At 40.2% G+C, this 12110-nt stretch overlaps 3 protein-coding genes and 1 long non-coding RNA gene across 5 annotated transcripts; 1 reads left to right on the top strand and 3 right to left on the bottom strand.

The window, feature by feature from the left end:
• Positions 1-2699: 2699 nt before the first annotated feature.
• Positions 2700-3721, bottom strand: steep1 (STING1 ER exit protein 1). Its single transcript, XM_086163289.1, has one exon. It carries the CDS (start codon positions 3686-3688, stop codon positions 3011-3013), a length of 678 nt encoding a protein of 225 aa, XP_086019415.1. The 5' UTR covers positions 3689-3721; the 3' UTR covers positions 2700-3010.
• A 928-nt stretch (positions 3722-4649) lies between these two features.
• mt2 (metallothionein 2) lies at positions 4650-5513 on the bottom strand. The gene is made up of 3 exons (XM_086163547.1): positions 5365-5513; positions 5191-5256; positions 4650-4853 (listed from the first exon to the last, which is right to left on the bottom strand). The coding sequence occupies exons 1-3, from the start codon at positions 5387-5389 to the stop codon at positions 4762-4764; spliced, it is 183 nt and encodes a 60-aa protein (XP_086019673.1). The 5' UTR covers positions 5390-5513; the 3' UTR covers positions 4650-4761.
• A 25-nt stretch (positions 5514-5538) lies between these two features.
• Positions 5539-8637, top strand: LOC147224770 (uncharacterized). 2 transcript variants are annotated; one of them, XR_015107394.1, is made up of 2 exons: positions 5539-5600; positions 7514-8637. It is a non-coding gene; the product is annotated as an uncharacterized LOC147224770 (long non-coding RNA). The 2 variants fall into 2 exon arrangements; XR_015107393.1 differs by having other exon boundaries at positions 5548-5597.
• anapc13 (anaphase promoting complex subunit 13) lies at positions 7929-11749 on the bottom strand. The gene is made up of 3 exons (XM_086163546.1): positions 11587-11749; positions 11143-11323; positions 7929-10046 (listed from the first exon to the last, which is right to left on the bottom strand). The coding sequence occupies exons 2-3, from the start codon at positions 11239-11241 to the stop codon at positions 9921-9923; spliced, it is 225 nt and encodes a 74-aa protein (XP_086019672.1). The 5' UTR covers positions 11242-11323; positions 11587-11749; the 3' UTR covers positions 7929-9920.
• Positions 11750-12110: the final 361 nt, after the last annotated feature.

Genomic DNA, 12110 nt, shown 5'->3' with positions numbered 1-12110 from the left:
AAGGTAGTATGGCTAGGAGCTTAGGAGCAGGCTTTAAGTTGTATTATCATGGTACAGACAGGATGAGAACTTTTTGGGTAGGAGTTAACTTGAAGGAGGAGTTTGTTAGGAGTGTTCTGGAAGTGAAAAGAATGTCAGATAGACTTATGAGTCTGAAACTGGAAATTGAAGGTGTGATGCTCAATATTTTAAGTGGCTATGCCCCACAGGTTGGATGTGAGTTAGAGAAGGAGAAGTTCTGGAATGAGTTAGATGAAGTGATGCAGAATATCCACAGAGATGAGAGAGTGGTAACGGGTGCAGACTTCAATGGACATGTTGGTGAAGGCAATAGAGGGGATGGGGAAGTGATGGGTAGGTTTAGTATCCAAGATAGGAACACAGAGGGACAGATAGTGGTAGACTTTGCAAAGAGGATGCAAATGGCCGTTGTAAATATTTTTGTCCATAAAAGACAGGAACATAGGGTAACTTATAAGAGCGGAGGTAAGACCATGCAAGTAGACTACATCTTGTATAGACAAGGTAATCTGTAGGAGATCCGTAACTGCAAAGTAGTTGTAGGTGTGAGTGTGGCCAAACAGCATAGGATGGTGGTTTGTAGGATGATTCTGGTGACAAGGAAGATCAAGAGGAAAAAGCCAGAGGAGATGATAAAAGTGGTGGAAGCTGAAAAGGGAGGAGTGTTGTGTGGTTTTCAGGAAGGAGCTGAAGGAGCAGGAAGGAGCATTTGCTGTTGTCCAGTCATCTGGACAACAGCAAATGTGATCAGGGAGACAGATAGGAGAGTACTTGGTGCGTTGTCTGGAAGGAAAGTAGATAAGGAGACTTGGTGGTGGAATGAGGAAGTGCAGGAATACATACAGAGAAAGCGGTTCGCAAGGAAGAAATGGTACACTGAGGGGACTGAAGAGAACAGACAGGAGTACAGGGAGATAGAGCTTAAGATAGAGGTAGCAAAGGCAAAACAAGGGGCGTACGATGACTTGTATGCTAGATTGGACAGTAGGGAGGGAGAGTGATTTATACAGGTTGGCAAAACAGAGATAGAGATTGACAGGATGTACAGCAGGTCCACGTGATTAAGGATTACATGACATTTACGTTGCAGTCATTTTGTTTTTATCAAAAGCGACTTACAAAAAGTGCAATTCAGTCACTGAAGATCCGAGGTACCAGTAGTCAGAGGTCAGAAGTGACCATTCAGCCAAATAGCCATCTCAAAACCATATACATACATACATTCATTTCATCTTTTTTTTTTCCGGGGGGGTTGGGGGCTTAGTGCGAATAGTAGGGTAGTGCTTAGTGAGGAGGTACGTTTTCAGCTCACAGCAAAAGATGGGCAGCGACCCCGCTGTTCTGACGTTTTTCGGGAAATGGATAGAGAGGGAAATGTATTGATGGATGCTAGAAGAGTGATGGGAAGATGGAAAGAGTACTTTGAAAAGCTGATGAATGAGGAAAATGAAAGAGGGGCAAGGGTAGACGATGTGACTATTGTAGACCACAAAGTAGCAGAGATTAGTAAAAGTGACGTGAGGAAGGCATTGAAGAGGATGAAGAGTGGAAAAGGCAGTTGGTCCTGATGATATGCCTGTGGAGGTATGGAAGTGCCGAGGAGTGGCAGCAGTAGAGTTTCTGGCGAGATTATTCAACAGGATCTTAGAGTGTGAGAATATGGCTATGAAATGGAGACGAAATGTGATGGTGCCCATTTTTAAGAATAAGGGGGATGTGCACAATTGTGGCAACTATAGAGGTATAAATTGATGAGCTCTGAAACCCTTCTTGTTTGCAGTCGTAATAGACAGGCGAGGTTAGACAGGAATCTCCAATGACCATGATATTTGTAGATGAAATTGTGATCTGTAGTGAGAGCAGGGAACAGGTTGAGGAAAATCTAGAGGTGGAGGAATGCTCTGGACAAGAGAGGAAGTGTTAGTCATAGCAAGACAGAAAGACAGAATATATGTGTGAATGAGAGGAACCCGGGTGGAACGATGAGGCGACAGGGAGTAGAGATCAAGAAGTTGGAGGATTTCAAGTACTAAGGGTCAACAGTCCAGAGCAATGGAGAGTGTGGAAAAGAGGTAAAGAAACGGGTTCAAGCAGGTTGGAATGTGTGGAGAAAAGTGTCAGGGGTTCTATGTGATAGAAGACTATCAGCCACAATGAAAGGAAAGGTGTACAAGACAGTGGTGAGACCAGCGATGCTGTATGGTCTAGAAACAGTAGCAATGTCAAAAGACACGACACAGAACTAGAGGTCGCAGAGATGAAGACGCTGGGGTTCTCTATAGGAGTGACCTGGATGGATAGGACCAGGAATGAGTCTCAGAGGAACAGCACATGTTAGATGTTTTGGAAAGGTCAGAGAAGCCGGACTGAGATGGTTCAGTCATGTACAGAGGAAGGATAGTGAATATATTGATAGACGGATGCTGGAATTGGAGCTGTCAGGCAGGAGGTTGAGAGGAAGACCAAAGCGGACGTATAGTTGTAGTGAGAGGATACAAAGTTAGTTGGTGTGAGAGGAGGATTCAGAGAATAGGGTTAAAGTTGAGTCACTGTGGCGACCCCTGAAAGGAAAAGCTGAAAGGGGAAGAACGCTACAGTAAAAATTCAAGTTGAGTAGTAACTGGGAACAGCAACACCCATCTTCAAAACAATCCTTAGAAGAAAAAAAAATCTAGGACTCATTCTGCCAATTTATTGGTAATGTTGAAAAAAAAAAACATGCAACATCATACATGTGATGCCATTTCACTTAAAACGCTTAATATTTAAGATGCAAGATTAAAACACACAGGGTGTTTAAAAACAACCAAACATTTATTTGTCATTTTAAATCAACAAGTGATAATGCATCCCAAACACAAAGTCGCCATCCACATATATTCCATATGTATTCGAAACTCTTCGTATTTATTGTGGTATTCTCAGACCTGAAGACAGTATTCCAAATCATAGAGGTGAGGAGTTCACGATTTTGTGTTGTGTAATCCATCTACTTGAACTGATTGTCAATAAGTGTTCCCTTCATTTTTGCCTTCTTGGCCTCCAGTTCAGCCAGCTCTTGTAGCCTCTTCTTGCTCATGCCCTTCCTCTCCAATTGCTTCTCGATAACTTTAGCATTTTGGGCGTATGAGTCGGCCACTTCTCTGGCTTCGATTTCCTCCTCCTCCTCGTCGATGGTGGAAACAGTGACAGAGCTGAACTTGCCCATATCTTTTGTTCTCTTGGTCATCATAACACGCACTTTCCTGGGAGCCTCAGGCTGTTTCTGACTGTAGACGGTCGTATTTCCGAAGCCCTGTCCAAACTTGACCACAGCTCCATCAACGATAAACGTGGCCGGGGTATTTTTCTCCTGGTGCTGATAGAAGAGAAGTAAGCCGCATTTTCCGCACTTTTTGCGATGCGTTCTCTCGATGCCCTCTTCTCTTTTGATATACACGGTCTCGTCTTGCTCCACATTGCAGAACTTATGCGCATGTTTGAGCCCATCGATCACCCTAGCTCGGTCTCTACGTCTCATAGGTAGCTTTTCCAGCTGGCAGTCCAGCACCAACACCATCTGACCGCAAAGACAATAATAGACATGAAGAGGCTTTTCTCCATCGTCGTACTCCTCTCGATCCCTGGTGTCGGAACACACGACACTCCTAGACACAACCTTCGGCATAGTTGACGACGACCGTTTGCTAACCCGGAAACAATACACACCGGAAGTTTTGAATCGGAGAGTACGTTCGTCATCATGACGTATTTCCGGTGTTTAGCATTAATGTCCTCAGGGAAACACCTTCGGCTGTCACAGAGTTCCGCATCCCCGTACATTATAGATCCAATATTTTACTATGTATGGATTTAAGGTGTATATTTGTTAGAAATACAGACCCAGGTTTTGGCTTCGTTGTTTAGTCTCCAGTTAAATTGGAGGGTCTGTTTGAGGTTTTAAATTTTGACAATTTGAGTGTAAGCTGTACAATCATTAAGGGTTTTAAATTAAGTGCTGTGTAAGCACCTTATCCAATGGATTAGGGAATCTTTGGCTCATAAGCCATTCCATAAAGGTGTTCTGGCAGGTTTTCCCTACAAGCTGTGTGGTATACCCATGGAACATGCAATCACAGTATCTCTTATTTGCATTTTATTGTAAATGACTGCAATGTCAAAAATATCTGCCAAGGAGGCATCTGTGTAGCAGGGTATTTCATGAACATTAAAGTCCTGTTAGGAGTTTTTTCCCCTTTTTCTGTGTCGCCAAACTGCTTCAGCATTATTTTATTAAAATGGACACACATGTTGCAGCCAGAGGGACATTAGACACACACGCGGCCCACACTTTTCTGGTAGAGTCTGACAGTGAGTGAAGCTGGTGGGGAGGTTGAATTGTGCACTAGTCCTACTCCTTGTGCTCCTGACAGAGAGTAATTTTTTTTTTTTTTGGGAGGGGGGGCAGAACTTAATAAACTTTGATTCCATTCCTACTTGGCGTTCATCTTGGGCCTGCTACATCAGCACAATTGTCCTGATGTGCAGGCTGAGACAATGCTTATCCTTTTCCAGGAAACCGCTAAAGCTCTGAACCACTTTACTCTCAAGTCCCTGAATAGTTACAATGTTTAACACAGACAAACAAAAAACTTCAAGAACAATTTATTTCCATATTGCAAATCCATAAAAGGCAAGATGTGCCGGCAATCAGTAAATCAAGGGTAGGGAGTCATATGGGGAAGAGTAGTGATGCACATGTCACTGACAGCAATTGGTGTCACAAGTCTTCCCTTTGCAGACACAGCCAGAGGCGCACTTCGTACAGCCAGTTGGACAACATGAGCAGCAGCCTGCAGGTTAAAAACAGAGTGATAGGGACAGGTAAAAGGATTAAACATGCCATTTAATACAGCATAAACACCTTGTTGCGCTTCATTATACTTTAAGTTATAGGCCTAACCATTTAAATGCATTTAGTGTCATTTGAGCAGTATTGTAAAGGTTAGCTATCAAGCATAAACACTGACCAGAAAGACACAATTCACTACAAGGATGTTTTAAGTGGGCCTCAGTTACATAAGAGGATAACAATGGGGTTCGATCAATTAAGAGTCATGCAACAATAATCTTTAACCACATCCTTGCATTTGCCAACGTAGACGGGCATAGAAAAGACAGTCGACTCACTCTTTTTACAAGAGACGCAGCTGCAGTTTGTGCATGAGCAAGGGGCTTTGCAGTTGCAGGTTCCAGCTGTAAACACACCACGTAAAACAACGTTACGCATTGCATTTATTTGGTTACTTTTAGTGCCAGTGCAAATGACAACGTTAACTATTAAATGAAATTAAAAATACTTACTTTTGGAGCACTCACAAGGGTCCATTTTAGTGGTCAGTGTAGACTTGTCAAAGAGCTCTGATCCTGATCTTTACAATGTTTGGAAAAAGGATGTCGGCGCATCCCTTATATAGTGAGCTGGGACAGTAGCGCCGGGTGCACATTGCACTTGTCACACTCCACGAAAAAGGTAGTTGATGATTACAAAGAGTTTTATGCACACGACTTTGGAGCATCCGGGCCCGGGAGCAGAGGTAGTTGTAAATATCGCTAAATGTTTTGGTTGTATACATTGATCAATCTGAAAAAATATCGCTTATCCGCACCTGTCTCCAGAGCGTTGGCATTTAATTTGATAAATATATATCATTTCCTGGACTATAAATGTTGATGTGTTGCCCTGCAAATAATATCAAGGTATCATTTAACATGATCGTCATAATCTGTTTAGTGAGAAATATCAACGTCCTCGAAACTTTTGCTGAGGAGAAAAGAAAACTGTGTAACCAAATCGAAGCCCGGGGACATTTTCACGGATCGATAAAGTAACTTATCGAATCAAACGATATCAAAAACATCCGTAGTCTTTTTGTGCACACGCTACTAAACAACACTTGAGACTGACAGCATCTTTTTTTTTCCGCCGCTCTGCACCCGGCCGCTTCGTGAGCAAATCCTCCAAAAAAAAAAAGATCTGCTTTTCGTAATCACTATCTCCTGATTATTTAACTGCAAAAATGCAAACTCCGCATCATAGTGATGCAGCAGAAAACCTATAGGGAGTTATTATTGCACTGTGGATCCTTAAGTCCCCTAGCGACATTGGAATGACTGCCATAAACAGGAGCAACTAGCATTGACGCATCTGTTAGAAACGTGAACGCAGTCGTTGTTTTCCTTTTCAGCCCATCAGTCTCTTTGTTTCGTAAAATCCCTAACAACCAAAATTGTGTAATTAATGTGATCTTTCAGTATGATACGGAATACCTACAACGTCGTATTTGTTAATTCTGTTATTGCTAGCTTACTTGTACTCATCTAGCGCAATTCATTCGTGGCAACGCTTTTAACTCAGGAAGAAAAACGTCATTTAATAAAGAATTCAAGGTCTCTAAATTATGAATGACATCTACCCATCGAAGGTATTATTAAAGTTACGCTGTATTGAATAATAATAATATTTGTACATTTTGTGAAGACAATATTGAAACCACAGACCATGTATTTTTTCTCTTGCGAAGACTTCTGGGCTAAAACTCGAAAATGGATTAAAGAAAAATTTCCATCAACACCGATTTCTTTCTCAAGAGATTATGTAACGTTTGATTTAATTTTAGGAAACAAAAGAGATTACTCTGTCAATGTTATTTTAGGTGTGGCCAAGTTCTTCGTGCATAAAAACAGAATGCAAAAGTGTTCATCCAATTTTACGTTCTTTATAAATGAGTTTGAATTATATAAAAAAAAAATCCTGAAAACTTAAGGAAAAATCTAAAAACCAAAAAATATACAGCTTTATGACTGATATTCCTTTAGATCCACTGAGTTAAATACATATTGTATTCCCCTTACCATTTTTGTGTTGTTATTAATTTTATTATTTTCATTTATTAATCGTTTTTCCCCCTTATTTCTAGAATTAAACATTTCTCACAGGCCTTTAGTCTTGTTTACTCTTACAGTTAATCAATTGCTTACAAAATGAATGTCCTTATGTTTCCTCATGCCTGTACATATCATTGACATTTGATTCTATTTAGCCATGTTTGTTTGTTCATGTGTTTGTCTGTTTATACAATATACGCTCAATAGAAATTGTAGAAAAAATAAAATAAAATAAAAAAACAGGTCCTGTGTTGCCATCCATTGGACATTGTAAAAGACGGAAACACTTCAACAATCACCACCAGATAACATATCTACCGTACCATAAATCTGAATTTCGCTTATCAGTTACAGTATGTCGTCAAATTATGCAATCTACATCGTACATCATACATATTACCTTTTTTAACCCTTGTGTTGTCTTGCAGGTCAAAAGCAATCCACTACCATGTTTAGCTGTAGAAAAAAACTATCATTTTCCAACTTGAAATTTTATGACTTTTCCTAAAGAGACCCCATAATTAGAAAAAGTGACACTTCTTTTTTGTTTATGTTTGACCCGTAGGACAAGGGGAGTAAACACAATGTTAAGATCGCACGAGGGTTAAAGAGCTGATGCACATTGAATCCTAGACTAGGAATATGCATTCGCTATAAGTGAACTGGAATTTCTGGATCACTTGCCTGAACCAGAAGCTCAGGCAAAAATGATTCCTGTTTCATATCCAACTCTGTGCATAAAGGGTCCTCTGGATCACCGTTTGTCTCCGAGTCCTCAGTTGCGCCCATACCAGAACCCACATATCACTTCACTATTTGTCATTTTCCAATAATTAAAGTTTATGAAAATGGCCCATAAACACAGCATGTTTACAACGCATGTTGTCCCTATGTCTGCGAGGGTTTCCTCCAGGTTTTCTGGTTTTATCCCATCGTCCAAAAAGGGGTGAAGTGGCTCAGGCTGGGAAGAGTTGTCTTGGAACTGAAAAATCCCCGCCTGAAAGCTGTTCAGTCGATGCCCACAGCTAACAGTTCATCCATGATGAATTAAATGCAGCGGACAAATTACATTGATGTCGGGCTGTTTGTATTACTGAATTTTACAAAATGAAAGATTACTTTCATATTTCAAAGGACAAGCCCAGTCACCCTGGAGGATACTCATTTCGGCCATTTGTATCTGAGACCTTTCTTGGGAATCATGACTCAAAGATCATGACTATTAGTAAGAAAGAGGAACTTAATAAATTAATCAGTGGAAAACTTTGCCCCCCAAGATAATTAAGCTCATATACTTATGGCAAGACTTCCCTTCCAGCCTGTACAGGTCTATCCACCAATTTCAAGGACTGAACCATTGGCTCTGACTTAAGGTGCCCACTCCGCCCACCGCTTTGCACTTGGCTGCAAACTGCCCCAGTGCTGGATGGAGGTCATGTGCTGAAGAGGCCAACAGGACCATATTGTCTGCAAAAACAAGATAAGCAGTCATGAGGTGTCCTTGCTGAACAGTCCCCTACTTTTAACTGTGTTGGAAATCTGTCCATTAAGATCATAAATACAGTGAGTGATAAAGGTCAGCTTTGGCTGAGCCCAGAATCCACTGGAACCATGTTTAATGTTGGTATAAGAATGTAATGTAAAGCAAATGTTAATTGGCAGCTGTATTAAAGTCAATTATCTTAATGATCTCCGATTCTATTATCTGACAGTATTCTGCTTTATTTCACGTTGCTCAGTAGTAGTTTATTGCACATCATCTGTTCCCAGTGTCATCACTGAGTCACTTGTCTTCTCATCCTTTCATCTGTATCCTCTTCATCATTGCAAACTACCTTTTAGTCATTCTTCATTATATCTCCTCCCCTTACTGCACAGCAGCTCCAACTTCCCACTAAATACAGTATATATTCCCAGCACTGCACATGTCAAAGCATTTTCAGCATACCTCCACTTCAGTCGACTCCTCTCTGTTCCATGCTTTCAATACGTAGCAGTGTGATTAGCAAAAACAGTCCATGTGGATTCATGAATAAATCATCACCAAAGCTAACAATGGGTTGAGATGATCCCTGATGCAAACCCACATCCACCGATAACTCCTGTCACAACTAGGACACACTTCACCATTTTACATCTCTCATACATGTATTGCACCATTAAAAGGTACTTCTCTGACACTCCAGACTTCACACCATATCAGTTCCTCTTTCAGTACCCTAATGCATTTTTTAGATCTACAAAGGCGCAGTGCCTCTGTACTTTGTGATAAACTGAATAAATACTGCATTATTCCCTTCTAACTCATATCCTGAACAAATAAATGAGTGGACATTCATCCTCATGCACCTATAAATGTTCCCAGTCTTTTCAGTGAGTTGGCTTGCTCAGTATTTAGAATGTTCATTATATTCCATAAGTCAAGCAAAAAAATGGAAAAAAATCAAAACAAAACAGAAAATTCCCCAGTTTGACTGATCAAGAGGCAAGACCTCCATTTAGATAACTCCAAAGCTTCTCATCTCCTTCATTACCCATGTGTTAAAATGTCTACCAAGACTCAGGCAACACCCAGTTCTTAAGAGTCCCTAATAATGCATTTTTCAGTGAAAATTGTATCATAAGGGGATGTCCAAAAAATATCATTATAAAACATCTTGGAATTCATTCAAAATATCAACTAAAGACAGTTGTATGCAATTTTAGAAGTCTAGGGAGATCTCAGTCATAAAGTTCATGGTTAACCCCTGTCAAATCTTATTGTGGCAACTGAGCTTGAATTCTTGTCTTGAAGATGTTTAACCTCTCTTTTGAAAGGACATCTTCAAGAAATCAAGTCTAGTTGCCATGGGAATACTCAACAAATTAAATCTAATTAATTTTTCAAAATACAGAAAGTGACAGTAGATAATGAGTTAACACATGTCTGTTTTGTGTGCTTCAGTTTTATTGTCAAATTCCATGTGACTTTCTCAGCTCCCAGTGATCGGCATGTTTTCGTGCAGACTCTGCAGGGCAAGGTCAGTCCATTTCATCTCTTGCTCCTTCACAGACTCCGATGATCCTCCATTGTCCTGTTCCGCTTCAGGCAGTTCACTCTAACAGAGGAAGGGAGAAGACGAGCTAAGCCGTATTTCATCACATTATACTGCTTCCCTCATTATAATATTGGAGATACAGTGAGACCTAAAGGTTCATTATTTGTTGACAAAAGGGAGGAATCTTTGTATCAAAGTAAAAGTCCAACAGTACACCCTATTTTACTCATTTGAAGGTTGAAGGCACTCTGCCATAGAAAGCCCCCGCCACCCACCCAAAAAAAATATAAAAAAAAGATTTGCATACAATCTGCTCAATCAGTTTGACTTTCACCTTATCTGGATATATAATTTCAATTTGGTGACATTTTTTGTACAGTTTCTCAATCTATGGAAGGGAAAATGTAGACTCCTCATATTTAAAAAGGTCCTTTTTTCCAGTTTCAAGCCAACATAAAGGATGATCGCGCATTTTCTTTAGTAAATAGTGTACACACACTAGTTGTCAGTGTATACACATGCATTTACTCAACATATCTATTAACACACACACCTCAAAAAGTGAGGAAAGTCAATTTGTTAACATTTAAAAAATCCAATATCTCAAAATTTCAGGATAATTCACTAGCACGGTAAGAACTCCTTAAGGAAAGAAACTAAGTCCCTTTGCAGGTAAATTTAAAAAAGTGACTTATCATGACCAGGATAACTGGACCTTCAAAACCTCCTGTCTCCTCCCTGAAGACCACAGGTCATGTAATTCACATTTAATGGAACTAAGTCCGAAGTTACATCTTCGTTTTATAATGTACTCAAAGTGAAACTATGCACAAGGCATATGCAGGAGGGAGAGAAGAGTGTGGGGGAAAAGGCTGGAAAATGTTGTATGTCCTATTTGCAGAATTTCATACTACAGACGTACAAGAGACGTGCTTAAACCCTGTAAACAAAGGCATGTAACGTATACATCTATTTACCTTTGCACGAACTATTTGGCCAAAGACAGGGACTTTACTTTGAAAATGAAGGAACAGTAGATACACATGATGGTCTTCACTGGATTCCCCGACAAGTGTTAAAAAGTCAAGAACTTGTAGCGGTCCCAGCTGTGACATAACTCAAACTTAATAATGCAAACTTTGGGCTCCAAACTTACCAGAGGGATTGTGACGTCTTCATACGGCATTTTATCCTCTCGCCAGGCATCGTCGGTGAGATCCAAAACTCTCCCGTCTCGCTGAATTTCACTGTCCATCCTCTGGCCAAGAACGGGAGCACGGGCATTGGGCGTCCAATCTTGAGGCCTGTTAGCTTCACGCTAGCTGCTACACTGTTTACTTGAGACCACGTAAGCCAATTATACAGCGGAGCAAGAAGGAAAAAACGGTAACGGTATGAGCATAACTTTGAAAACAATTAATAGTGATAATAATAAAGTTTAAACAACGTTATGGCTTCAGACGCGGTGGAATATTGTTTTTTTTTTGCCGCGTCTGAAGTCCTTGGATTAATACGCAATCGAGAGACTCTCTGTGATGATGTATATCCGGTTGATACCTTAACGTGCCGAAGTGTTAATTGCAGTTTATTGGAAACTTACCATTTGCTGCTCCTATTACTACTTTTTAAACTAATAACAACAATGTGGCACGGTATCGTCGTCATCTCCGTAAATGACAAACTGCACTAACGGCCAACATTCAACAGTTTAAGCTATTGTAAATCACCGCACCGCCATGTTACGTAAGAGCTACAGCTACGGAAACCGAGAAGGACAATTCTTTTTTTTCCCCAAATTGTCGCAGTGGCAATTATAACCGAGAGAACTAGCAAGCAAGAATCAAAATAGGAAAACCAACATTGTGTGCCATAAAATAGGGCAAATGTATAATGTTTACAATAGGGTAAACATCACTTAATCATTCTTTAGTTAGCACGAAGATAAGATAAGATAAGATAAGATAAGATAAGATAAGATAAGATAAGATAAACTTTATTGACCATTAGGGAAAATCATTTTGTCATAGCAGCGTAACAGTTATGTCAAAAATAGATGTGAATATAAATATAAATGGAGAGACAGAAGACAGAAAATAGCAAAGACATCCATGGATTAATAGACAG

This window comes from Fistularia commersonii, chromosome 17 (genome assembly GCF_037954325.1).
Source record: "Fistularia commersonii isolate RoL2024-O1a breed Wild chromosome 17, RoL_Fcom_v1.0, whole genome shotgun sequence".
Lineage (NCBI taxonomy): Eukaryota > Metazoa > Chordata > Actinopteri > Syngnathiformes > Fistulariidae > Fistularia > Fistularia commersonii.
This window is presented reverse-complemented; position numbering and strand designations above follow the sequence as displayed.

What these genes read in the sequence shown, in the direction of transcription:
- steep1 (XM_086163289.1), bottom strand. Translation starts at nt 3,688, where the DNA reads ATGCCGAAGGTTGTGTCTAGGAGTGTCGTGTGTTCCGACACCAGGGAT.
- anapc13 (XM_086163546.1), bottom strand. Translation starts at nt 11,241, where the DNA reads ATGGACAGTGAAATTCAGCGAGACGGGAGAGTTTTGGATCTCACCGAC. An exon ending in AAGACGTCACAATCCCTCTG is followed by an intron (nt 10,047 to 11,142) that starts GTAAGTTTGGAG and finishes TTCCTCTGTTAG; the next exon opens with AGTGAACTGCCTGAAGCGGA.
- mt2 (XM_086163547.1), bottom strand. Translation starts at nt 5,389, where the DNA reads ATGGACCCTTGTGAGTGCTCCAAAA. An exon ending in CCCTTGTGAGTGCTCCAAAA is followed by an intron (nt 5,257 to 5,364) that starts GTAAGTATTTTT and finishes GTGTGTTTACAG; the next exon opens with CTGGAACCTGCAACTGCAAA. An exon ending in CTGCGTCTCTTGTAAAAAGA is followed by an intron (nt 4,854 to 5,190) that starts GTGAGTCGACTG and finishes TTTAACCTGCAG; the next exon opens with GCTGCTGCTCATGTTGTCCA.